Source organism: Fistularia commersonii, chromosome 1, assembly GCF_037954325.1.
Source record: "Fistularia commersonii isolate RoL2024-O1a breed Wild chromosome 1, RoL_Fcom_v1.0, whole genome shotgun sequence".
In the NCBI taxonomy this organism is placed as follows: Eukaryota; Metazoa; Chordata; class Actinopteri; order Syngnathiformes; family Fistulariidae; genus Fistularia; species Fistularia commersonii.
Genome location: NC_141284.1, coordinates 19,104,551 through 19,131,194, shown reverse-complemented (window position 1 = coordinate 19,131,194; position 26,644 = coordinate 19,104,551). Strand labels below are relative to the sequence as shown.

At 45.0% G+C, this 26,644-nt stretch overlaps 2 protein-coding genes across 3 annotated transcripts in view; one reads left to right on the top strand and one right to left on the bottom strand.

The window, feature by feature from the left end:
• Nucleotides 1-375: 375 nt before the first annotated feature.
• On the top strand, nucleotides 376-7,886 carry plk4 (polo-like kinase 4 (Drosophila)). The gene is made up of 15 exons (XM_086154859.1): nucleotides 376-538; nucleotides 1,636-1,731; nucleotides 2,197-2,292; nucleotides 2,962-3,076; nucleotides 3,282-4,263; nucleotides 4,337-4,428; nucleotides 4,833-5,179; nucleotides 5,254-5,358; nucleotides 5,459-5,561; nucleotides 5,652-5,801; nucleotides 6,233-6,461; nucleotides 6,544-6,646; nucleotides 6,723-6,860; nucleotides 6,948-7,054; nucleotides 7,165-7,886. Exons 1-15 carry the CDS (start codon nucleotides 509-511, stop codon nucleotides 7,274-7,276), a joined length of 2,805 nt encoding a protein of 934 aa, XP_086010985.1. The 5' UTR covers nucleotides 376-508; the 3' UTR covers nucleotides 7,277-7,886.
• Nucleotides 7,887-8,603: 717 nt separating this feature from the next.
• The window catches only part of itpk1b (inositol-tetrakisphosphate 1-kinase b), a 30,364-nt gene continuing 12,323 nt past the window's right edge, over nucleotides 8,604-26,644 (bottom strand). Inside the window, exons 4-11 of one of the 2 annotated variants that reach the window (XM_086152685.1) lie at nucleotides 24,869-24,994; nucleotides 20,604-20,760; nucleotides 13,641-13,739; nucleotides 13,447-13,487; nucleotides 13,009-13,174; nucleotides 12,303-12,370; nucleotides 12,054-12,216; nucleotides 8,604-10,922 (exon numbers count right to left, since the gene is read on the bottom strand). In XM_086152685.1, coding sequence (XP_086008811.1) covers nucleotides 10,609-10,922; nucleotides 12,054-12,216; nucleotides 12,303-12,370; nucleotides 13,009-13,174; nucleotides 13,447-13,487; nucleotides 13,641-13,739; nucleotides 20,604-20,760; nucleotides 24,869-24,994 — 1,134 coding nt within the window. In that variant the 3' untranslated portion in view covers nucleotides 8,604-10,608. The remainder of the gene's footprint in view (nucleotides 10,923-12,053; nucleotides 12,217-12,302; nucleotides 12,371-13,008; nucleotides 13,175-13,446; nucleotides 13,488-13,640; nucleotides 13,740-20,603; nucleotides 20,761-24,868; nucleotides 24,995-26,644) is intronic. The other variant, XM_086152692.1, reaches the window with a different exon arrangement.

The following is a 26,644-nucleotide window of genomic DNA, read 5'->3' as shown; positions in this document are numbered from 1 at the left end:
AATCCAAAAAGGAATTTTAAACAATTGAATGCACAATCTCCATTTATTTATTTATTTGTTTATTTAAACTTTTATGTTAATTGTTTGATATTAAAGTGTCTCTGTCAACAGGATGTCAGGATAGCTGTTATAAGATATTGAACAGCAAACTGAATGAGAATATGTTAAGCTGCACTTTAACGTTATATTTTCAAAAGTACTTCGGTGAAAAACACACAAAACAGCGAAAGTGCTATTTTACACCATTACTATTATTATTATTATCCAGGGCAGGATGGCTGACAGGGGGCGGGGCCTAATCCACAAGCGCTGCCTGACGTCAACGTGACGTAGGCGCAGGGGTAACGGGCGGATATTTTCAAAATGGAAGATGGGGCAAAGTTTTGGAGGGGAAAACTGAAACGGTGTTTATTTACGCTGTGAAGACGTGGGGAGGCTCGATGAGCTCCAACGACGGGACCACATTAAAACGTATTTGTGCGCTTTTGTGGGAACGGAGGGGGACACGATGAGTGTGTCGATCGGTGACAAGATCGAGGTGAGTTCTGCTCTGAGGCTAAGACATCAGCTAGCTTGGCTAACTACACTAGCTCCTTTTTGCCAACTGTCGCTATGGTTACCTGCTTTTAAGAGAATATACTGGATATTGTTACCTTTATTAAGGTGAATATACTCGTTATTGTTACCTGTATCTTGGTGGATATACTTGCTATGCTTACCTGTATGTTGGTGGATATACTCGATCTGGTTACATGTGTTTTGGTGGGTATTCTCGGTGTAGTTACCTTTATGTTTTTGGATATACTCGCCATGCTTACCTGTATGTAGGAGAATATTCTCATTACTGTCACCTGTATAAAGTTGTAAACTCGCTATGGTTTCTCTGTAGCTTAGTTTCCGCGGATGTTGTCACGATCGAAGGATGGAAGTGGAAGTCACATCTTGCTGTTTGTCCTAAACTGTGTAAATAACAATACAACTAATAGTTCCACTCTTCCCTGCGTTGCTACATTTATGCCGTTTAATGGCTGAAGTATTTATGGTGGGAGCAATAATAATGTCACGGATAACAACGAATAAGAGTTGTGCTGCAGAGAGAGGGGTTTGTTCCGTTATTGAGGCGACGTTACCCTGACTCCCCGGGGCAAACAGTGCCTGTTACCAAGGCCACATGGGTGCGTCCAGATGCTGCAGGGAGATGGTCCCCCTCCACCTCTTCAGCGGGAAAGTAGCCGCGATAATGATAGGTTTTGGTTGGCCATATGACTGTGTCAGGTGTTGATGGCGTGTATTTCGGTTAACATTTGTTGTGGGAGGATTTCTCCCATGGTGAGTCGTTAGGGGCTGGATTGAACCTTGTTACTACAGCCAGTATGTCAAAGGATCCGAGGACCATGTTTGATCGAATTATTGACTATTTTCTAGAAAAGAGATCAATCGACTCCCAAGCGGGCTCGGATGCGGAGGGTACATTATGTAGTTTGAACAAGGAGGACAGCATTGAGGTACAAGGATCTAGTTTCTGAAGTTCGGCGAAATGCGTCTATTTTAGATTGAGGATAACCATCAAAATCCACGGAAGGTGCAATTTAATCCTATTCTCCTCATAATCTTTATGATCTATATTGTTTATAGGATTTTAAAGTCCTCACCCTCCTCGGCAAAGGTTCCTTTGCATGTGTTTACCGGGCAAAATCAGTCAAGACTGGTTTGGAGGTCGCAATCAAAACGGTAAGAATTTGTTTTTATCACAATTTATTTTAACATTTAGGTAGCCCTCACCTTGATTTCTTCTACAAAGTGTCTGTGTGTGTGGAGAGGAAAAAAATGCACCACAGGATCAGGATATTTAAATGGCCATATTGTATCAATAGACCGATTTCAAATATCCGTATCCTATTTGACACTATAACTGCATTACGAATACTACTGGAAGTTTTTGATGATAGTCGGCTGCAACAGTCTGGCTTTTCTAAGACAGTTAGGTGAATCTGTCAGCTTTAACATCTGCTTTTTGATTGAAGACTAAGATTTTCAGATATGCACAAGATTTTAGATAAACAGAAGTTCATTTCTGGTTAATATAATTTTCAGCAAACATATGCATCAAAATGCAAACAGAACACGTTGGTTATAAATAACTACATCATAGCAGCAGCACATTACAGGAAGATAACTCCCACTCTGTCTCTGCAGATTGACAAAAAAGCAATGCACAAAGCTGGCATGGTCCAGCGAGTGACAAATGAGGTGGAGATTCATTGCCGGTTGAAGCACCCTTCAATACTTGAGGTAACGTTGGCTGGATTCATCGCATGTTATCTGCAGTAGATTACCCTTCGTGCTGCTTAGAGTCACACATATGTTGGTGTAATTTGATCTTTGTTTGATGGAGCTTTGTGTGAAGAGGATTCATCTCACTGCGTTACCTCCTTACTGAAATGGAAACCGCTTATGTTACTGAATTTTGTGTTGCCATCGTGATGGTTACCTGATGAGGGGAGATGGGGCTTTCACCTGTAATTATTTGACTATTCAATCCATTCAAAATCATGTGTACACATTCTACGTGGAGTTCACTTGTTCAGATTTTTTGTGCGTGCGTGTGTGTGTGTGCGTGCGTGTGTGGGGGGTCAAAGAAACACAGCCTTATTCTTCAAACTGAGTTTGTTCCTTGTGTACTTGAGAAAAATGGAATTGATTCTTTTTTTTTTCTCATCCAAGGGAAAGGGGTGGATACAAAGCTTTTTGGTGTTTCCTCCACATATAAAGGAGTGTGAAATGATTGAAAAATGTATTTAAAGATACTCAAACCGTAAGCCCTGAATTTCATCAGAGCATGGGCTGGTAGAATCCCAACTCTGGATCCTTACTTTTTGAAAGAGGTGATACAGAACTTGCTCCCATAATGAAAAAGGGCATATGTTTTATTCAACCGGAGTTTTTATATCTCTTTTGCAGCTGTACAACTACTTTGAAGACAGCAATTATGTGTACCTGGTGCTGGAGATGTGTCATAATGGAGAGATGAGCAGATACCTGAAGGAACGAAAACTGCCTTTCTCTGAGGACGAAGGTGAGAATTGTGACCGGACGTGATTAGCTTTAGCATCAAAAACTGTTTGATAATGTTGTGTTTCATCCCTATGTCGCAGCCAAAGGCACCCTGACCTCATACCTTGTTTTGTTGTGGCTAGAGAAGAAAACTGTCCTTGAGGATGATTGAAGCGGTAAAGCTTGTGCCTCACGTTTATCAATTTCCTTTTTATTTTCTCTCCTAGCGAGGAATTTCATGCATCAAATAGTCAGAGGAATGCTGTATCTACACACTCATGGCATTTTGCATCGAGATCTCACGTTGGCAAACCTGCTGCTCACCACCAACATGAACATTAAGATAGCGGACTTTGGCCTGGCCACTCAGCTCAAACTCCCAAATGAAAAGCACTTCACCATGTGCGGGACGCCAAACTACATCTCCCCTGAAGTGGCCACCCGCAGTGCCCATGGCCTGGAGTCTGACGTCTGGTCTCTGGGTTGCATGTTCTACGCCTTTCTGATGGGCCGCCCTCCGTTCGACACCGACACGGTCAAACACACCCTCTCCAAAGTGGTTCTTGGGGAATACGAAATGCCAAACCACGTTTCCCCGGAGGCTCAGGATCTGATCCACCAGTTGCTGCAGAAAGACCCGGCCCAGCGGCCCAGCCTGTCTGCCATGCTGGACCACCCTTTCATGACCCAGAGTCTGCTGGTCAGAACCAAGGGGCTCGGGATAGGGAATGACGGATCCATAGACAGTGGCATCGCGACCATCTCCACGGCTTGCACCTCCTCTACCTCGGGAAGCAACAGCAGCCGCCTCCACCGGAGAGCCAGGCACGTGATCGGCTCGGCCCTGCCCAACCGCATGACGCCGATCACAAGTCTTCCTCACCAACCCGGCGGTGCCCGCTTTGAGGACCCGGACCAGTGGCAGCAACATCCACCAGCAGACAGATTTCACAGGGAAGGCAGGAGCAGGGAGATTCACGACGGAGGAAACGGACAGCCTCACTCTCGCTACCTGAGGAGGGCACGCTCCTCCGACCGGTGCAGCTCCTCCGGAGCGGTCCAGGGCTCCTCCTCCCCCGAACTGGGGCGGTGCCACTCAGAGGAGACTCTGACAACCATAGGAAGACCGCTCTTCTCCAAGTCCTCTGCTCAACTCGTGTTTTCACAGCATAACCGGCAGCCCTCTCCCCCCGTCAAACAGCCAGCAAAGTAAGCCCCGATCCTCTTTAGGTTTCCACCAAATGGAATCTGGATGTAAAGATGTGACTTTCCTGTTTTTCAGCTCTGGTTTCTCGTTGTCCTCCCAGACCACTCAGCCGCCCAGCTTCCAACTCCAAGACCTGGACGGAGTCACAAACTGGCTCAATAATGAAGGTACGATCTTAGTTTTTCGCTTTGGATCTTCGCTCACGAGGGATCTGAGCACGTTGGTTCCACCGCATCGATTTTTTATTTATTTTTTGTCACTTCAGCAACAAGGATAATTGCAATCGTCGCGTTGTCCAGGCCTGACGCTGAGCGTAGGACAGGCCTTAGCCTCGGTGTCCTGGGCTTCAGTATGAACAGAGTCACTGCTGTTTGGGTCTTATGTGTGTGTTTTAAAAGGCCCTTGTTTTTGTATTTTATCAGGACTGTCCTGCACTTTGAGCAACTTTGTTGTTTTTAAATGAAAATGGATTTCAGGATATAAAAAGGTCGATGACTTTTTTTCAACTTTACAGATTCCAGATGAAACCGTCCCACTTCAGCAAATCTTGACAAATATTGTCATTCTTTAGGTTCTGGGCAGAGGGCCGCAGACAGCAGCACTCACAGCAGTAGCGGCAGTTTCCATAGCGGCAGAAGACCTCTAGAGGTTAACGGGTCGTGGTCGGAGAAGACCACCAGCACAGCTTTGAACCCCCATCACAACCTGCACTCCCAGCACCAACTCCACGCCTCCAACCCCAATTTGTACTTGGAGAACATCCCGGGAGCCGAGTCCCAGCCTCCTCACAGCAGAGAACCCAAGCTCCAGTCGGGCAAACCCGGCGTGGAAAAGGAGAAGAAGACCCTGAGGGACATCGTCCCACCTCTGTGTGCATCCAGACTGAAGCCCATCAGACAGAAGACCAAAAATGCCATTGTAAGATCGGAACACCACTTCAGCTCCTATTCTTTGTCAGCTGAAAAGCAGCTGTTGACCTGTCTTTGTCTCAGGTGAGCATCCTGGACACGGGCGAAGTTTGTATGGAACTGTTGAAATCCCAAGGCGGCCAAGAGAGGGTCAAAGAAGTTCTGCGGATCTCCTGGGATGGCTCCATGGTTAGCACTGCGAACATCACAAGTCGCTCTTAATTTTCTCCCGAGAAACAAGCATATTTACCCGTGTGACCTTTGCCCTTCTCGCCGCTGTCTGCCGTAGGTGACGATCTACCAGCCGAATGGCGGAAAGGGCTTTCCTGTGCTGGACTGCCCGCCGGCTCCACCCGAAGATATTTTGATTTGTAGCTACGAGGATCTCCCAGGTACTTCCGGGGAACATTTGTAAACACGGTAACACCAGCCAGTGGAACGGCACAGATTTGTTCAGTGCTTTTCTTTCTCTCTCGCCTCAGAAAAATACTGGAAAAAGTACCAGTATGCCTCCAAGTTTGTCCAGCTGGTGAAATCCAAGACGCCTAAAGTGACGCTTTATACGAAGTATGCGAAAGTGATGCTGATGGAGAACACTCCCAACGCAGACCTGGAGGTCTGCTTCTATGACGGTGAGACTGATCTCAGCGTTCTCTGGTCAGTGTGCTCGCTATTTTTCTGCATCCTTAGGCACTGAGATCTGCCCCGAACACATTTCTGTCAGGACAAATGAATTCTAGGCTCTTGTTTCTGACACCTTACTTACCGAACCGACTGGTTTGTGCTATTTGTTTGTAATTCTGATTTCCCCTCGATCTGGAGGTGCCTGCTTTTTGAGATTCTTGTAGGGTTTTAAGTCGTGTCCGGCAAATATTGAACAATTTCATGTAGTTATTGTATCTAAGTTGTTTTTTGGTCGGTCGTTTCCCTGTCCTACAACACCGACCAAAATAAATAGTAAAGTTATTCACACACGTTTGTATAAATACGAAAAATACGGTCGAATCACGCAGCAAGACAACATTCTTTGTATCTGTTGACAAACCTATTCCCCCTTGTTTAGGAGCAAAAACCCACAAGACCTCGGAACTGGTGCGGGTGGTGGAGAAGACGGGTAAGTCGTACACCGTGAAGGGGGAGGTGGGGCTGAACGGCCTGAGTCCAGAGAGCAGGCTCTATGTGGAGCTTTCCGACGAGGGCCACACCACCTGTCTGTCTCTGGAGGCTGCCATCAGGGCAGAGGAGCAGCGCAGCACCAAGAGCACCCCCTTCTTCCCCATAACCATCGGCAGGTGAGATGGACACGCTTTCTTTTTTTCTGCTCATCTTACTCGCCCGCTCTCCTGATGCTGACATTTGGTTCGGGTCCGACAGGAAACCCACTAATCCAGAGTCACCATTCTGGTTGTCACCGACCCGAAAACCAGTGCCTCCCGATGCAGCTTCACCTCCTCGCCCTCCTCAGATCACTCCCTCCGTAAGTGATCCTCATCCTCACACTGCAGAATCAACACAAATCCAGAAGATAACTGAACAACCACATCTCTTTTCAGATGATCTCCTACGATGGATCTGATTTCACGTCAGCCAGCCTGAGCAAGAAAGGTTCTCCGGTGTGTGAGGACTTGGTGCGGAGCACAGGAAAAGTGCTGAAATCCATATTTGTGCCAAACGTTGGATGGGCATCTCAGGTAAGCAGAGCAGAATAGCGAGCAGCTCGGAGCTGTGTGGAATCCCCCCCCCCCCCGTCAGTAAAAGCTGCAATGTCGTTTTTGTAGCTGACGAGCGGTGAAGTGTGGGTCCAGTTCAACGACGGGTCTCAGCTGGTGGTCCAGGCTGGAGTTTCCTGCATTATGTACACGTCTCCAGAGGGCCGGATAACCAGGTGCACAACAGTCTCCCAATGGATGATGTCCTTGACAACTTTTCATTACGACTTTAAATCGCCCCATTACTGCTGCATGGTACCAGTTCTTCTGTGTCTCTTCTTCTAAGGTACAAGGAAAACGAGAAGTTGCCGGAGCAGGTCAAGGAGAAACTCCACTGTCTCTCCACCATCCTGGGCCTGTTAGCCAGCCAAACAAAACACCATCCACAACTGCATTAACTGCCTCCGTTTTGCGGGAAGCAGCACCTGAGCCTTTCTACTGTCTTTTTTTTTTCCCTGTTGCCCTTGTAAATATATATCTTTGTATTTTTTTACATGTACAGAAAACTAAAATTATGAAAAGATATTCTATTACCTAGTATTTCTGTATAGTTTCTCAGTAAGCCAGCGTGTATACATTTTCCGTGTGTCTCCGTCATTTAAACTTTTTCTAAATCCATGAAGTGCACCGTTCAGAAGGGCGAGGCCATAAATTTGCGGAGGCTGGATGGCGACATGCTGAACCGGGAGATTAGCACCCGTATTTGCACTTAGGACAGTGTTGGAAGATGACAATGAATATTTGTAGAAAGAAATTAAAGTAATAAGAGGTATATGGTGGCTTCAGTAACAGATAATACGCTCAAGGCTTCTAACAAAAGGGTAAAAAGATCTGCTTTGGCCTGCACGTGGTGCCGTCGTGTCCTGGGAAACCATTGCTTATTTTTTCCAGTCATGGATATTGAGAGAAAAGGCTAAATAATTGCAATCCTGCTCCATCCTTAATTATTATTTTAATCACAATCCCAAGACAAAGGGCCCAAGAAGCTGCTGAGACCACAAGATTTTTGTAAGCAAATAAAACTGGTCGTCTGATGATCGTGGTGTGTAATCTGGAAAATAAACTGAAGGCCGATATCCTTCGGTACAATCAGAAATTCAGAAGACCACATTCGACCAGCAGGATAATAATTTCCTGACTATAATATTGAGGTTTCCAAAAATGTCCATAAGGGAGTCTCCCAAGGATCAATTAAGTTCTATCCACAAGCCGGAAGATCCAGAAAGAATGTATCTGATAACCAATTTAAAATGAGTAAAAAAAAGAAACATGAAATTAACCAATGTGAGACTTCCTAGGTATCAGGAATAAGCTAAAAGGAAATAGAAACGTTGTCAAACGCTCTGGTGCATATTTTGAAGTGGAAATTACCTGGGATTTTTGTCCAAAAGCACATTTCTTGCCAGGAACTTGAAAAGGAGAGGAAAGAGCGTCATCAGGCTGGCATGGCCTCTGGAAAAGATGTTCACGAAGAGTAGAGAGCTGCTTCTGTTATTTGGACTTAAAGAGGAGAAAGCCAGTGAATGTTGAGGGATAATTAACATTTTTATCAAGTTTCATCAGGCCTGTTAATTCTTGTCAAAATTTTCTACTTGTCGTAATTTCGCTTGATTATTTTTTTTTAAGATTTTGACATGAATTGACCATGTTCTGGATAACCTATAGACATCTTCAGGTCTGTTGGTTTGAAACCGGGGCTGAAGAGATTCACATGAGAGCAGAGTGATCAGGGTAGGATTAATCTTTTATTTCTCATTTAGAAGCACAACAGAGAACACAACGTAGGACGCGCAGTACGGTGGCGTACACAGATCCCCCTTTGACATACACTGCATCCTCAACTTCTGCTGAGGAAATGACATGAGTGGCTCCCCTGAACTTGCTGCCTGAAGCAACACGTGAAAACAATGCGACTGAAGATAAAGAAGGAAATGGAAGGTCAAGACTGTCTGGCGCCCGTGAGATGGCTGCAAACACAGCGAGCGCCAGGAGAGTCCCGACTGATGGAGGAAACCAGAGAGCTGGGAGAAGCAGCAGCAGCTCTGGGACGAGAACAGGAGCAGGTTCAGAGGAACACGCTGATCTGGAAGGTTGGCACTCATCCCACTAGATGCTAGAGGGAGACCCCAAGGTGGTCGGACCCTTTGACACCAACTTGGTTCGACAACCTGACCACCAATTGCACTGATCACTTAGTAAATATCCACGGTTTGTTCGAAACATCACATGCTTCATTTATATAAAACATCTTCCTCATAAAATCTCAATAGAATACAAGTTGCTCTCAGTTGATGTCAGGAAAAGATATGAACAAAACTGGACTTAAAAAAAAAAACACCTCACAGTGAACACTGGGAACAAAAGGAAGACTCCATCATGTCCCCTCATGATTTGAACCTGTGACTTCACAGCTGGATCTGAAAGGACTGAGAATTCGGTGTGACGCAAATGAACCGTCTGGGCGGTGATTTTCATGGGATGCTTATTAAAAACAGTTAGAACTGCTCTTTCATAATGAAAACAAAAATTTCAATTGTACTAGATGTTATCTGACTTTAGTTTAATCGCATTAATTGGTAGCAAAATTAGTAGCCACTTTGATGGCTATCAGAGACACATTCTAGCTAAAGTTTAAACGGAATAAATAGTTTTGTAATTAAACAGAACAGGACATATTTTGATAAAGCGGCGCAGTCTTGTTGGGTTTGCTTCCAGGACAGGCACACACACTGAGGACACTCTTCAAGGAGAGTCGGAACTCATGAAATGATGCGAGATCCCACCGGAAGTGTGGAGATCACGGAATTCTCTGAAAACACCTTCAAACACAAGCGGAATGTGATTCTGTTGTCCTGCGCTGTGATGACGTGAACCAGGACAGTTTAACAATCAGACTGTTTCCAAACACTGATGCAACAACAAGCAAATACAAAAGAAAAAAAAAAAAAAGTTGGTCACATAGTCAGAGAGATTCAGCTTCTCTACCTTTTTTCTCTTTTTTTTTTTTTTTTTAAACTGTCCATCTTTTACTTAAATGTGATGGCACTCAGAAAAGTTGACAGCTTATCTTTGTTCAAACTTGTCGTTCACAATGAGCCTCGTATCGCCTGCAGACACACTGCGCGCTGCTGTCTGTGGGCGACCTCCGACCTCCGTTCCTCCAGGGACCCCCCCATCCCCCGGTGCCGAGGAGTCAGTGGTACAGAACACAACATAAACACACCATGCCACCAGGGTCAACTCCACTGCCAAAGCACCTGTCTCTGTGTGTGTGTGTGTGTGTGTGTGTGTGTGTGTGTGTGTGTGTGTGTGTGTGTGTGTGTGTGTGTGTGAGAGAGTGAGAGATAGAGAGAGAGAGATAGAGAGAGATACAAGGGGATAAACATTGCACATCAAGTGGCACAGCTCTCTCCAGTCCTGATTTGGCCTGATTCATTACAGCAAAGTCACACAAGAGAGAAATAAAAATCAGCAATTAGGCAAAGTTCCCAAAGGTTCACATTACAGTACTGTTAAGTCTCATTGGACGAAACCAAAAATAGAAAAAGCCAGAGAGAAAGCTTACACCCAGTCACCATCATTTACAAGGACTACATATGAAAGGTTGGTTTCTAATTAGATACATTATCATTAACATCATAATTATTATGATTATTATTGATTATTATTGTCACTATTGTCATCCGTTTTTGTTTGGGGGGGGTCAAACGGAGAGTGGGTGAGGCATCGGTTACTGGGAGGAGGCCTTGGTGGCTATTGTGGAGACACAGTGCTGCTGGAAGTTTGGGGGCATGGCTGAGGTGCTGCTTAGTCTTTGGCGGGGGCCCTTCAGGCTCCTGACGCCCCCCACGATCCAGGGGCTGCCTCCCGCCTCCTTACTCAGCACGCTGCAGCAGCTGGGCGCCAGCGGGGCGGCGCTGGGTACCGGAGCGCCCATGGGCAGGCCCTTGGGCTGCTCGCAGGCGAAGTCCGGGTTGTGGCTTTGAAGAACATTGCTGATGTGGTTCAGCAGGTCATTGAAGAACTCTGGAACCCCCTCGTAACCTGAGAACACAGGAGAACGTGCTCGTGGTCAAGGGGAGGCGGCTCTTCCTGGTGTTCTCCTCCTAATTGACAACATGTTGGATCAAAAACCTTCACAGTCCCTATTATAGGCAGGTTTGGAGAGCATTTCAAGCAGGAGCCGGGTCCTTTCGACCTCTTGCGGTCTCTGAGGGATCACTACTGTGGAACCGTTTAAACTCCCTATCATCGCTTTCATGGTTTTGAACCTCAGACTGTTCGCTCAGTCGTTCCAGCGTCTTTCTCAGGAGGTCAGAGGCGTCATCATCTGAACCCCTAACTGCTCCTTGAGCGCTGCTCACAGTTCAGGGGTCAGCTACGGTTAAAAGCAGAGGTCAAAGTTCGCTGATGATGCAGGCGGAACGGACTGACTAAATAAAGGTCTGTCTTTTTTTTTTTTTGAGTTACAGGCTAGTGTTTTAGAACCATCAGCCCTGCAGAACATGGTTCATCTCTTTGTAATACCTCAGACAGCGTATATCTGAGGACGCAGCCTTTTAACGTCCAATCAGGCTTTTAATCCCCAAGGACAGAAATCCCATCATACTTGTCACAAACCTGATTTTCTGATATTGAGGAAAGCCATCCCAAAATAATGGCTACAGATTGCTTTTACATCCTGGGTACTTTGCTCTGTACATGAATTTGTTGCTCCGATGCCATTGGCATTCACAGTAGCATTCCGACCAAAATACAGGTTTATTTAGAAATAAGAAACATGAGGTAGAGGAACCAACTTCGATTCCAGGCTCCTCCTAGTGTGTCGAAGTGTTGTTGACCAAGACGCTTAACCCCTAACTGCTCCCCTTGCGCTGGTAGAGGGCAGCCCATTGCTTATGGTTTACCCATGATGGGTTAATCGCAGAGAACAAACTTCCAATGAGGATTCAAAAAGGATGAATCATTATTATTATTATGTAAGAATTGGGTCTGAAAAGAATCCAAAGTGTCCTTTATTACACTTCTGAAGCTTAACCAATCACTGACGTGTCCGTCCTACCTGGTTGAAGAACCTAGACAAGAGAAAGCTGTGGAGTTCCTTTATTTGAACCTCCAAAGCCCAAAGCAGCAGCAGCAACTGTGTAGAAGGTTTGGAGAAGAGACCGCACCTACCAGGGAATGCATTGATGTCAATGACGGCGTGCTGTCCCGTTTGGTTGTTGATGATGACGTCGATGCCAAACAGTGACACGCCCAGCGCCTGTCGCAGCGACCTGGACAGCTCTCGGATCACGTCGTCGCTGGGCGGCAGAGAAACGCCCTCCACGTTCTCTCTCTGGGAGAGGACACGAGAATAGGACAGGTGCGTCACAAGATGCGAGGACGTCGACGCGCTCGGAGGCCGGCGACAGTTCGACGTACCGAGGTCAGGTCTGAGGATGACTCCGGTTTGGAAACGTTGTGGCTGTTGAAGAAGATGGCTCTCCTGTCTGAACATAAAATGAAGCATAAAGTAACGGTTAGAAGGAGACGATGGCGTTTGTCCGAACATGCGCGCGAGTCTGATCCTGCCACTAGGTGGAGGCAGAGCTCAGCGGCTGCCTGAATCCACATCCTCAGGGGCTGATGGAAAGAACAGAAACCAGAAGGAAGTCCCATGAGGAGATTCCTTCATCGGCTCAGCCGGCATGTTTTGAGTTCAGGGGGAAGAAAACTAGTTTCCATGGTAACCGTTGTTTTGGAGCTGTAAAATGTGCTGGCAGGATGGAGAACCTGACGGAGAGCCGCTTTTCTTTGTTCTGACTGGAGAGAGAGAACAGCGAAGGCCGAGGATGGAGAGGCCCTTTCACCAGAGTCCAGAAAACAGGACCTGCCCCTGGATGACCGTCTACGACCCCCCCTTGTAATGTAATTTCTCACCTCTCACTGCACTTGCAGGAAGAAAAACATGACATGGAGCGGCACATCGACAAAGGTGAGCGGTTTGGACCTATTGGACCAGTCTCTCTGCAAAAGGTCCGATCACGAGAACCACTTGGTGATTTCATGGGCACTTTGTGGTGCAGGTCGGATACCGTGGGTCCAGTTTGGGCTTGGATCGCATTTGTGTTTCTGTGCCTATCCTTACCTGTAGGTCCGACAGGAAAGTTCTTGAGGGACGGCCTCTCCACCACCGTATAGGAGTCCCCGACCACAAACACCTTGTAGAGCACGGCGTTGTGGTTGATGAAGCTCTGGATGACACAAGGAGGCTTCACGTCTTTCAGGTCCTCCTCGCTGAAGATGATGGCCATCTGTTGGCGGGAGGACAGAGTGGACGTCCCCACGAGTCACTAAGACAGGCTTGAAAGCTAACTGGAGTCAATGGTTTGGGCGTGGAGGTGAAGAGAGCGCATACCGATTCTAACTGACACACAAAGATCCATGAGGTATGAGACGTTATCTGATTTTCTTGTTTGACTTCCAGTTAAATGACAATTCCTGAGACAGGACGAGTGTCACTGCCTCCGCAAGACAAACACTGGGGGAGGGTGTGGGTGGCCCTAGCGCTCTGTGGCAATCTTACCTCGTGGGAGTTGGTTCCATGAGCCACCCGTGTTTTGCAAACTGAGGAGGAATTCAAAGAGGTGTTAAGTACGTCAAAGGCAGTAGTGGAAACAAAACTGAAAACAAACTTTCATATGTGGACAAGAGCCATAACACAGAAACTATGGGGGAAAGGCTTTCGGGGAAATTTTTAAAATCTGAAGAAGTCCTTACTGAAGGGGAATGTGAGTCCGTGATTCCTGATCTGCTCCAGAACGTCTGGGCTGCAGTCGGTGTTCAGAACCATGAATGGAGGAGAGCATAGCCTCTCATCTAATCAAACGACATGTAGAGAAGCAAAAGATGGTTGGGTAGAACTCAGAGAAGGTCAGCAGGGCTTTGGACAACAAGGCACGAGAACTTTGTTTGAGAAGCTGTCAGAGCATTTTCCCCTCTTCATCTGCTCATTTCTGTGCCTCTTCATTCATCTGGGCTGAGGTCATACATTTGCAGAAAATAAACGCTGAAGAAAATTCAGATTTCCTGAAGAAACGCACGCACGCACGCACACACACACGCACACACATACACACTTGTGATGGGTTCCATTATCAGTCAGTGAAAATAAATTGTGTTGGAGAAACTTTGAGTCTGGAGATTTTGCTCTTTGTTGAACTTCTGATGGATGTTGTTGCAGGTTCCTGGATGAAATGACAGTTTGCCTCCTGATATAGGAACGTATGTCTTTTTGTCTTTTTTATATTAAATACTGATTGGTTACATCAGAGATTTTCAAGACCTTTATGACTTGAATACGCATGCAGACCCATTATCTCATGCATGTTGTGGACAGATGCATCATTTTGAGTGTTCCAGCAGAAAAGTAGGATTATTTAAATTGGTGGAAAAGATACTGGAAACCAGAACACACACTAAGCCTGTCCTTTGTCAGCCACTCTGATTTTACAACACACTTTGGAGTTTTTGTCACTGCTTCACTTTCTTGTCGATGGCTGCAGGTCGGTCACTTCCGATAAGATTGGAAACAAGCAGCATCCTGCAGCTCTGTCACTTATTATACCACATTTACACTGATGCTGTGGCTCCTCTTATTTCCCCTCCACAGAAGGTAAATGGACTGATAAGGCAGTCGGTCGGAGATATAACGCAGGAAGTCGACAAGGGGGCCAAACTAAGAGTTGAAAAATTGCTTATGACAAAAAAAAAAACCCACACAATAGTACCACACTGATCTTTTTGTACGGTGGGCCTCAGTGGTGCTGGGCTCGCTCGCACTAGTGCTGAGGTCAGGAGGATCTCATCTGCCTGCATTCACTGAGCGCTGAGCCGCGGACACACAATGAGCCCCAAAAACGTCCACAGCCCCCAGGGGAACCAGCCTGGCCGCAAACACTCCTGCTGAAAAAAGCTGGAGCGCAAACCCATTCTCTAACTTGACACATCTCATTAAACCAACAGGTGGCTTTGAAAACATCAATGTGACATCAATGTGTAAAACTCAAGTGTGCGCCTCATAGATCTGGTTGAAGGACATCGGACCTCTTCAAACCATTCCCTGATCTAAACGCTCTTTGAGCTCCCGTTGCTGTCACAGGACATCAGGTCGCATCTCTTGGTGGCATGTCACTCACAATGCAATCGAAACAGATTCTTACTTAGTCACACATTTTAAAAGTTTCGGACATGTGATGAATGCTGAGGTCTGCACCTTCTCACATACAGCTCTCCTATGAACGCTCTTCTCTCTGTTCCTGCTGCTCTGTTTTTGTATTCTGTACTCATGTGGACAGAATTACCTTTGACAATGAAGGAAGGACAAATGCCATTACTAGAAAAGGTTTATAAAAGGCCTGAGTCCAGATTGCAGGTGGTGGGGATGCTGCAGTTTTGATGCCGCTGCACTTTCATAGAGAAATCATCAAAGAATTATTCTGCTTTTTTGTCTTCATCCCCAGCAAAAATACGATTATCATTGCCTGGGACTACCAGTGAGACAACAAAGTTATACTTCTACTTTGTCAGGAATAAGTTGTGCAGCCAAAGCCTATTCCTGTGTTGGATCAGCTCTGGGAGCAGGAAGCTTGCAGCAGCACAAGCCATCACTCATCTCTTTACTGGCTACAACCGGCCATCATACTTATGTTATTCTACCAGGACAAGAATAGCAGCATAATGACTTTCAGAAAACAGTCTGGTCGGGAAAATAACCCTATTACATCACTGGGTTCCCAAAGACTGATGGCTTTAAATGTTGTCAAACAAGAAACACCACAAGACTTGGAGCCTTTTACATTTCAACCTCCAACTCAAGAATTTATAATAAAAGGGACCCACAGACGGCGGGTACGAATATTTGGCCAACTTTGCTCCTTGGACCTCGACGCTCCGGGGATATGAGGATGGGGGGGGGGGGGGGTTCAATCTCTGACTCTGTCTAAACACTCCATGTTCACAGCAGACTGAGCGGAGCCAAGGACAGCGGTTTACACCACTTCATGATGAGGTTCCTTTAAAACGTCGGTATGTGGTTATATTACTCTTTCGTTCCTTTCATCTTTCATCCATTGGGGACATCCTCAACTATTCATCACACTGCACGTTGAAGAGCGTACACGTGAGCAGATCAACACACTAAAACTCAACATGTTCTGCAGCAATTACCGGTCAAGCACCTTGAACCCCCTGAGAAAGAAAACCCTGCTTTCATGATATCTACCTTTACTCTGATACCTCAATAATAACAAGATGAGATTAAGTGCAGCGGACCAATAGTGTTACTCATTGGAGTGAATGCAAACCATCAATAATTAACTGTGTGGAGCAGACCGGCCAGTCACTCCGCAGGTGTGTTCTTCCTGCTTTCCGGTCTCCCCACCCAGGGGAAGCTGCCATCTTTACAGGCCTGACAATTGGCCAACTTTTCTGTCACCTTTTCAAACACAAGTGTTTTATGTCGTCCCTTCAGTCCAGACTTTCCACTGAATATCAGGGACTTTCAGCGAACCTGCTCGGACCTGATCCGTCAGCTCCAAAAGTACAGTTACTGTTTCGGGATGAGGCTGGACTCTCCCATTGCTATTTAGAGTCAGTTTCATTAAAACCACAACATCCACTTCAGGCTTTTCAATATGTTAAAGTCGACTCCAAACATAAGCGCTGAAACCTTCAATATTTGTGCTAAAAAAGTCTTGGGGGGGGGGGGAGATTTGATGATGAAAAAATCTTTATGCACATAAAATCCTCCTACTTTGCTGTTTTGTAAGAAATACTCAGGCAAAGCACACCCAGGTCTGGTTTGAGGTCATCCTGGCAAGCATGGGTTTCTCTTTGCCACTTTGATCAGTTGACTTGGATGAACGTCTGAGCTCCTGAACCTTCTGGCTGTGTTTGTCTTTTTCATGCTGCAACTATGATTAAATATTGATCTCTTGCATAAATGGGACATTTGTTCAGTTGGTCCATGTAGAGACACAGACTAATGGTAGCACGGGAACGTGGACAGGGTCTGCTTCCAACAACCTATCCATGACAAATTTGGTTTGATCCAGAAGAATCTGCTTGTATTGAGAGACGGTTCTTTCATCCTCCAGACACGAGGAGGCTGGTTTAAGAGAGGCGGCTTTTATAGAAGCGTTGACTTGACAACAGTTTCTGTCTATAAAAACAGCCCAAGATATCAAAAGTTATGTACACACAGGAACTGATGGATCCCACCGTGTTACGTAAACACCTACCTCGGACGGGCTCCCTTTGGAAACATAAACCACGCCAGACAAAGGAGCAGCGCTGGCATTTAAATGAACAGAACTATGGATCGACTGATCCATTAGTGCTAATCCAGCCCGAGTCCAGCTGTTTTCTTTTCAACATAACTTTGAGATGAGATAAGTCTTACATTTTATTTTAATTTAAACACACTTCCAAGGCTGCACACCCTGAGGCCACTCAGGCAGTGCAAAAAAGGTTGGGCTTTCAAGAGAAAGCACAAGCACACCTCAAGTGCTTCCTCCTATTGAAGCCCATTCTGAGTCATACGGCCTGCGAGGCCTGGCAGGCTGTCTATGGCCCTTCAGCGCTGGTTGTCTTGGCAGCTGGCGCTGCTTCAGGACTCCATGGTCTCTGCTGATAAGATGGAGGAAGTGGCCATGCCTGTGAAAGCAAGGTGGACTTTCCACATTCTCATTAAAAGTTCAATCTTATTGCTGTAACCCAGTTCGCCCAGATTTGCTGACAGTAGAACTTACAATCTGAAGTCACGTGAGGTTTCTTCAGAGCCCACAGGTGTCTTGAAAGACTGTTATGGCTGGTGGAGCCGGGCCGAAACAGTTAGGGGATATATTGGCTGATGTTGGCCTTTGTAGGCATTTTGGCCTCAAATAGTACTGGAATTCAACCAGGAACCTTGGTATGGTGAGGTGGGAACGTAAACTACTGCACCACCACGTTGCCTACATATTTTATTCACACACACTTGGTAAGGTAAGTCAGATGTACTAGCTTGTGGCTAAATCCAGTCGACCAGGGAGGGTATGTAGGATGGCTGTGGTTGCCTGAGTGACCATCGCGGGCCACTCGTCTCAGTGTAAACAGGAGAGAAGCCTCCTATTGGTGCCTCGACATAGACGTTTTCTTCTCCAGACCAAGTGCACAGAATGACAGTGAGTCAGTATGCGATGCTCTGGGTTACGTAACAGCCATAAACTCTGTTTGGATAAAAAGACATCTTTGGGTTCTATTTTAAGACACCTCTGACACTACGGACATCACAAAACGCCTCTGCCCTGTTGCCGTGACACCACATTGCAACCACGTGCACACAGACACATACACAATTTGGAAGGGTTAAGTTCCCTGCCATATATGGGGCGAAAGGAAAAGCGGATGAGTCACAGGTGTGTATACAGTGTGTGTGTGTATGCGAGTGTGTGTGAAGGGGGGGGGGGGGGGGGGGGGGGTCAGAATGTGTTCCTGCTGTCATTGCATTTACTCTGTTTCCCATCAAAAGCCTGGTTTCGCTGACTAACACATAGGGCGAGGTTCACACCTGCCTCCAGAAGGAGAGGGGCATCCTTCTGCCAAATGAAGGGGAATGAAGGAGAACGATGGAATAATCAGGTGAGGGTGATGAGTGAGAAACTTGCCGGAAAGGATTGAAAAACTTGTCTTATGTGAGAGGTGACAGTGTCTCCATACGTCTGCCATGTGTCCCTTATAGCAGTGCAGAGGAAACACAGATCCTTAAGTTTCAACAGAAACTGTCCTCTTCATCATGGGAGACATGTTGAGTACATTTGGAGGCCATGTTCAGAGAACCTACACTTACTTTATCATTGGTGACACCTTCCTCTGTACACAAGAAAGGGACACACACTCCTTATTAACATTACATCACATTACATTGCATTTGGCAGACGCTTTTATCCAAAGCGACTTACAATAGAGGACATGGGGACTGCAAATACACTTGCAAATACATGACATACAACATCATTTGGTTATAAAGTCATGCTTGTGCATGGTGGAGCGCCATCCTTTAACAATTCTGACCTTCAAAGACCAGCGTCTGCAACCCCTCCCATTGACACACTGACCAGTGATGGAGGGAACTGTGTCTTTTATAAGCCCGTTGGGAAGGGATCAAAACTTAATTGCTTAGGCGCTGGTTTGAAAACAGCTGTCATGTTTTCCTCTCAGTTAACTAGAATACATTAAAACACAAAGAACGCCTCATCATTAGTTTCGTGTTCCTGCTGTGGTGAGAAGATTCCACGCTGACAGGTCAGAGTAACATCAGACCAGTCATTTCATCCCTCCGGACTCTCACTAAGCACTGTTCTCTTCCTGGTCCTGAACTAAACCCCCACCTAGGGCCAAACACAAAGCAGTGTGTGTGTTGAAGAGTGTTTGGGTCATGCAGATCATAGTGCTCCATCATCTTTCTGCATTAGAACCTGCTTGACACGTCAGTGTCAGGAAGCAACCACAAGGGCTTCATTTGGAATTACGCACAGTAGCAGTCCTCTTCTCGACATCTTCTTGTTTTGGCTTTGGGGTCGCCTCAGCCGATCAATCACCCTTCCTCCGACAACCTTTTCCTCTCACATCAACTACATTCATGTCCTCCTTCCCTCAATCACTAAAACCTCCTCTTTGGTCACCCTCTAGATCTCTTGCCTGGCAGCTCCAACCTCAGCATCCCTCTAGCCAGATCTTCACCGTCCCTGCTCTGTCCATGTCGAAATCATCTCAGTGAGGCTTTATCTCCTGAACAGCTAACATGTGCTGTCCCTCTGATGGACTACTTCCTGATCCTCTCCATCCTCCTCACTCCCGTAGAGAACCCCCACATCTTCATCTCTGTTGCCTCCAGCACTGTCTCCAGTCTTCTCCTCAGTGTCTCTAAAGCAGACAGCATGACTAGTCTCACCTTTTCACCACCTTTCCTTCTGTTCACAGATCAACAGGATAACCATAACTTTATTGCTTAGCAGTTATGGGTTCTGCGTCTTGTTCCTCTTACCCTATTCAAGTGCAGTTGAGCAAGACACTGAACCCCAAACGACTCCCCTGGAGCCACTCAGTAGCTGTCTTCTGCTCATGGTTCATCCATAATGGGTTCAATGCAGTGGTCAAATTTCACTGGTGTTGTGCTGTATGTAGAACTGAATCTGATGAAATAAATGATTTCTTTCTTTTCTTACTTTTAGCGTTGTCCTCACTTGGTATCCAAGCATCTCTTTGCTAAGATACTTGTTTTACACCGTTAGAAAGGTGCATTTACAAAATTGACAAATCTTATCTGCTGAGCTAGTTCTACAAATATCTCAGCATAACACTGAATGGCAGAGATATCGCCTGGTGGTGAATGAAAACCTGCCTTGGCCTCAAAGGACAGTGTTAAATCAACTCGGGCTTTGAGTCAATCCTTTACGCACACAATTGTGACAACGGACAGGAATTTGCTGCTTTGCCAGGTTTTATTGTGTATACTACCACGAGTGCTTTGTGAGTGTGGTGCGGCTGATGCTGCCAGCGATACTGTTCTTTGTCAACATCTGTAGTGTTTTAGATTCAACTGGAACTCATTTTAGTGTTCCTACTTATCCCACGTTCAATCGCACCCCACGTCCTTCATGGCGTGTTGAGTAAAGGTTAGAGGTTTGAGGAAAATCTCACCTTGCATACAGCTCTCTATCCTATGGATGAGCTGGTAGGACTTGCAGCGGTCCAACAGAGTTCGGATTGCTGGAAGGGGGTCCAGGACGATGGTCTCAGGATGAGCATCGATGTAATCCTGAAACACGTGCACACATTTTAGCCATTTTGGTGACATCTACAAGAAGAAAAAAAAAAAAGAGTAGATCATAACTATGGAGCATGTAGTTTCTGCAATGTCCAAGCTTCCTCTGAAATACAATTACGTTTAATATTGTGCAAAATTAAAAAAAGAATGGATCAGATTTCAGTCTTGTTCAAATATAGCACCATATAGCTGTGCATGTGTGCCTTAAAGACTGCTTTCCAAAAGAATCCTCACTGTCCAATGCTGGCATGAATACCGAATATTCAAATTTAACCAGCTAATCAATAAATCATGACTGTTTTCTTCTGGCCAGCTGCATATTTTACCAGCAGTTGGCAGGAGGCCTCGGCCTACTTGCAGTCCTGGATGCACCACATAGAACCAGCACACATGAACAGGCAGTATTACTGCAAACTAAATCATGAAACACATTTTAGCACACTTCAATAGGAGTCAGTTGCTGACCATTTGAATGAAATCTTACAAATAAATGGCCTTTTCCTCTCATTATGGTCAGCGCATACATGTTAAACACACACACAAACACGTGATACTGACACTAACACAGGTGAGGCACACTAACACATATGTGATACAACACATATTGGCCGACAATAACTTAGTCCATAAATACGCTGGACTGTAAATGCTTAGCGTTTGTGGCACAAAATAGAATATTCCACGGCCACACAAGGCACACAAAAACACAAGTAAGCGTTGGAGTGTGTGTGGCCGAGATGAAGCATGCGAGGTTTTTGCCAGGTTTGTGGGGTTAGATCACTATATCTCTGCGTGGTCAACAGTCAGGTCAGCGTGAGGTTTGCCGTTTTACATAACTGTATTCCCCCTTTTCCGGTCTGCCTCCCCCCTCCCCCCGTGGCTTCATCTCTGCTCCACCTCCTGTGCACGGGCAGTGCTCCACGGTCTCCACGTTCCCATCCCTGTTCTGCGGGTTTCTCCTTCTGTCCATCTTTCTGATCGTTCTGTCAGGTGGGTCACACTTGCTAGCATGTTGCATAAACAGGCTGCCGGCAAACATCTCAAAACACCACCATCACACACACACACACACACACACACACACACACACACACACACACACACTCACAATGATTTAAAAACACCCCTATGCGAAAACACTTCCAAAAGGATGAGACGAAATACCGATTTGTGAAATGACTCCGTACACAAACACACGCACATCATAGAAAACATTGCATTTGCTTAGACACAAGGAGCTCATCTGTGGCATTTGCCTGGATCTGAGGGCACAACTGATCAAAGCCAGTGGAGCAGTTATGTAACTCCATCACGCCACTGCCAAAAATACAGGCAAGAAAAATCTTTTAGGAGTTTAGAGGCAGGCGCAGCTGATAAGAACCCTCAAATCATGATTTATGCATCCCAAAAGAAGAGAGCTCTTAAACACAGTGTAGCACGTGAGCAAAGAAGAAAAAGAAGAAGAGCCAGATGTGTCAGAAGAACAGAGTGGATGTTGATGCTGTAAATTCGCTCCTTGCTTGTCAGGACAGGGGCCTGTTTCCGAAGGAGGGGAGCCGGGGACAGATTGAAGGACCTCCAAATGCAATCAGTCTGTTTAAGTCAGTTATCTTAGAAACTCAACAAATGCTTTTAAAGGGATAAAGGTCCAATTTAGCAACCACTTGGTTGTTATCATAATGACTGTAGCCTTTTCACTTCCAAATCAAGCATGGTTCTCCCAAGGGTTAAGGTAGCAGAAAAGGTGACAAACTGGGATGAGTAAGTGGCGCCGGAACTCCTTTCTAAATCTAAATAAAGTGAGGCGGTAAAACATCTAACTAAATGCAGCTCTGCAATCAGAAGATAAAAAAGCTCAATACTTCAATTGTGACCAGGCAAATCAAATTTGAATCTCAAAAATGTAGTTTTCTTCACATAACTCCCATCCTCTGTCTTCAAGAGGCAGAGGAGAAACATCATGCAAATGATATTTGCCCCGATCAAACACAAACGCAGCTCCAGCCTCTGACCTATGAATGGCCAGACAGAATCCTAGGAAGACTCGATGTGCTGTTTGAAAGGGGAAGGCTTGATCGGCCAACCAGATGAGAAGGCATGTCCAGTCACAGCTGTCATCTCAAAAGAAAGCCGACAATTACATTTTCAACAGAAATCTATCTACGGGCGGCAGCTGTGGTTACATAAATAGCCAAAGAGTAAAGAGAAATATGACAGGGCTGAAGCCTACGGCTTAGGGCTTTGTGTGAGTGCTAATATTCAATTCAATCCTAATCTACAGTCTTGTTTGGGCCCTGCAGGAGTCAGTCATCAAGGTGTATGACTTAGAAAATCTCAGCTTAGAGCTTCACAATGAATGGAGTGGGATCACTTTTACTCATTCTCTCGGCGAACCCTAACCCTTATTCTATTTAGGAAGCTTCCAAAATAGACACCTGGCTGGCAGTGGGAGTGAGATATGTTCTATTTATTTAAGGGGAGATTTCAGGAGGTGATTACCAGTATGAAAAAAGTCCTGTATGTTGCGTTGTAAAGGTTATAAAAACAGACATCTGCAGCATAGGACGAACAGCTAATGAAGGCAGTTCAGTATTTAGCAAGGGGTTTTATGCCAAACCATAATCCTACAAGTAGCTACCCGTGAAAAACACCAGGAACTACTGTTGAATGAATACAGAAGACATCTTCACGGTTTTAAGATCTTTTTAGCCTAATCCTGTCATCGACCAGAACAGGCTCCATTGGGGTGATATGAGCCATCGAGGGAAAGAACCGCTTGATGCGTATGTATGAGGACAAGTCTCTGGATCTAACGACTCGTTAGGTATCGGAAATGTAGCACAACCTGGAAGTGACTGCAGGAAGTGAAATGAATGAACCTTGCATTTAAAAGACGGAATTTAAGGACAGCTAGAGGCCAAGTACATACATATCTACTGGCAAGTCATGTGCTATGATACTGAGTCATGAAAGGTATTAATGCAGCCATGGGCCAGCATAGATTAGGTCAATGTAATCCTGTTTATTCTTCTGCAGAGAACAGTCCAGAAATGTTCACAGCATAGCCGAGGCCGATCACGGTTCCCCTGGATCAGTTCACGCGGAGTGAGTAAGAGACAGAATGGGCACTCGGCTGGAATAAAATGTTCACACCATTTATAGCACTGCCATATTAATGAACAACAGACAATCCAGTTTTCTGAAAGGTTTTCACACTGCCACATTGGGAGCTGTGACCTGCTGTTTACAGAAATGTTTCTCATTTCAGGAGAAATAAGAGGAACTCTACTGGACTCCTCACTGATAGCGTTTCGATTTTAAAAGGCGGCATTTACTCATGCCTTATTTCACCCTGTCGAATACATGAAACACACCCCCCTACATCCCCGTGTATGGTAAATTTGTGTTGGTGTGGATCCCCAAGTCAGACAGATGAACAGCTTGTTAATGAGGGGGTCCTGGAACCTTTCCATCCAACTCTGCCATCGGTTTGTGGTAAGAAGTGATCTGAACTCCACCTGACCCCCCCCTGCATGGAGTATTGAGCAATTTGGAACCAAACCAGCTGATGTGGCAGCTGCGCCGTGTAGTTCCTGATGTCCAGATATCATTTGCAATGTAATCCATTCAGTGCAAAACAGCGTCTGTCTGGAAATATTCAAATGCTAAGAGTTTAAGTGAAAATCAGGGCAACTATTAATTATAATATGGAAATGACCGATTAAAGGGACTAATCGTCTTTTCCTTTCGCCGCAGCGAATCTATCTCCTCCATCTGACCCTGTTCTCTGTATCTCATGCTACCATCACTACATCTGTTAATCTTTTCTTTTGTCTTCCTTTTCGGTGAGTTAATAATCCTAATAATTCTTAAGAGCAAGCCAAGTCCACATTGTATGTGTGCTCAATGATGAATCCATAATCAATACACATGCAGTTCAGCTGCTGATAATTCTTGTGAAAAAAAATCTGCAGGAGATTCCTGCTTCATATTTATTTTCAAGAACACTAGGACTGTCCTGCAGCAGACTGCCAAACAGAACTTACGACGTGGGTTGCCAAAAACAGCAAAACAAGGAAAAAACCTTATCTCAGCAACAGCCAAATGACTGACCAATGAATATATTGAAAGGAGATACCTGCACTCTTTGCACCAGCAGCACGGCCTGGGAATCATTCTGGTCAGCCTCCAGGATGAGGTCAGTCAATTTGTGGATGATGACATCCAGGGGGCCCTGCTCCTCCAGGGGCTGGCTGAGGTCCAGCTAAAAATACAAGAACATTTTTGAGTCACGGGTAAGTTAAAAAAGCAAACATTTTTTCTGTTGTTGTGAGGCATTTCAATGGTAAATCATGAGATTTTGGCATACTGTGAAAATGCTGGTGTACTGTGAACGTTCAAAACTTTAATACCACATATACAGTGTTTCGAGTCCCAGGAAGAGAAGCCGATGCTGTACAACAGCAAATGGGTATGGTAATGATACATGGGCCAACAAACCAAAATTAGGTAGTTGCTTCATCACCGGATGAGCTTGTCTATTGATTATATTTATTTTTGCAACTTCTGAATGCAAAACAGGAGAGAGCAAGTATATGATTCAATTATCTTTGTCTACACAAAGCTGTTAGGTCAGCATGTTATTAAGAACATTTCAAAAATGAAATACTTAACCACGGTGACAGTTATGGATTGAACATGTTAATTCAGATATTGTTCACAGGCTGTGAATCCATCACTACAGTTAGGGAACAGATGAAGAACTAAATGCAGTTTGCAAACAGAGTGAAGTTTGATGGAAATTACATAATAATTGTCAGTATGTAGCAGTGTTTCAGTGTAAAGGTCAGGCCTTACTAATTCATTTGCTTTGCTCCTCTCTTAAATTATCTGGTAAGTAACACCACATGTCTCTTTTACACAACAGTATCACTTTTCCTATTCCTAGATAATAGATCCCTTATAAATATTTTTCAATAATATCCAACTCAGTCAACCCGGTTTGGTTCGATTTTCAGTCAGAATTATCCAAATCTTCCTGTTGACTGACAATCGCAGATATTCACAAGTCAGGTTTTGTTAATGTAAGCAGCCTATGTAAAAAAATGTCCCCTTTAATTTATACTTCAAGACATCATAAGGTTATAAGTTCACTGCTGGACGAGTTTGTCATAACCAGGTTTATTTCATTTACAATTACTCAGCCAGATCCATGGCTGGACCATTTGGAGTACCTCATTTATCGGCAGCAGGTACACAGTACTTGTGCACAAGTGGAAAATAAAAATACATTTCATTGTGTAGCGCACCAAGTAATATCCTAAATGATAATTACTTTAATGCTGTTTAGTTTGTTGTTATTTAACCAGGAAGTCCAACTGAGATCAATCATCTGTTAGGAGTTTCTATTACATTTACAGGTTTATAGTTTGAGAACAAAATAAATAAAAAAATAAATAAATTAAAAAAAACAACAACAATATTGTTCTTGGCATTCGATGGACCACTACATTGCAGGGAAGTGCACCATCCCCAAGTTATTCCACTTTACAAATGGGTTAGTGCAATTGTATGCCATGCCTTTAGCCTGAAAATGTAACTGTACAATGGCATCACAGACGGAAAGATGACGCTTTATCGAAATGAAAGAATGATGAGGGGACAACATTCTAACATGATCTTTGTCATGTTGTCTGAGCTGAAATCGAGGACGAGGGAACATTGAATGCTACACAATGATCAAGAGGCAAAACTTACAGCACTACAGTTTATCCGAATGAAGTTCATTGAGCCAGAAGCCAAGGAAAACAATTGTTACTTGAATTTGGAAAACAAGTCTTCTTTTACTTTCAGCTGTTTGCTTTGGATTTACAAAGAATTACTGTTTACAATGACCATTTCCTTGTACATACAG

Bases quoted from the DNA above. Each gene is read 5' to 3' on its own strand.
- plk4 (XM_086154859.1), top strand. From the start codon at position 509: ATGAGTGTGTCGATCGGTGACAAGATCGAG. The intron at 4,264-4,336 runs GTAAGCCCCGAT...CCTGTTTTTCAG, and splicing joins CCCGTCAAACAGCCAGCAAA to CTCTGGTTTCTCGTTGTCCT. The intron at 6,462-6,543 runs GTGAGATGGACA...CGGGTCCGACAG, and splicing joins TTCCCCATAACCATCGGCAG to GAAACCCACTAATCCAGAGT.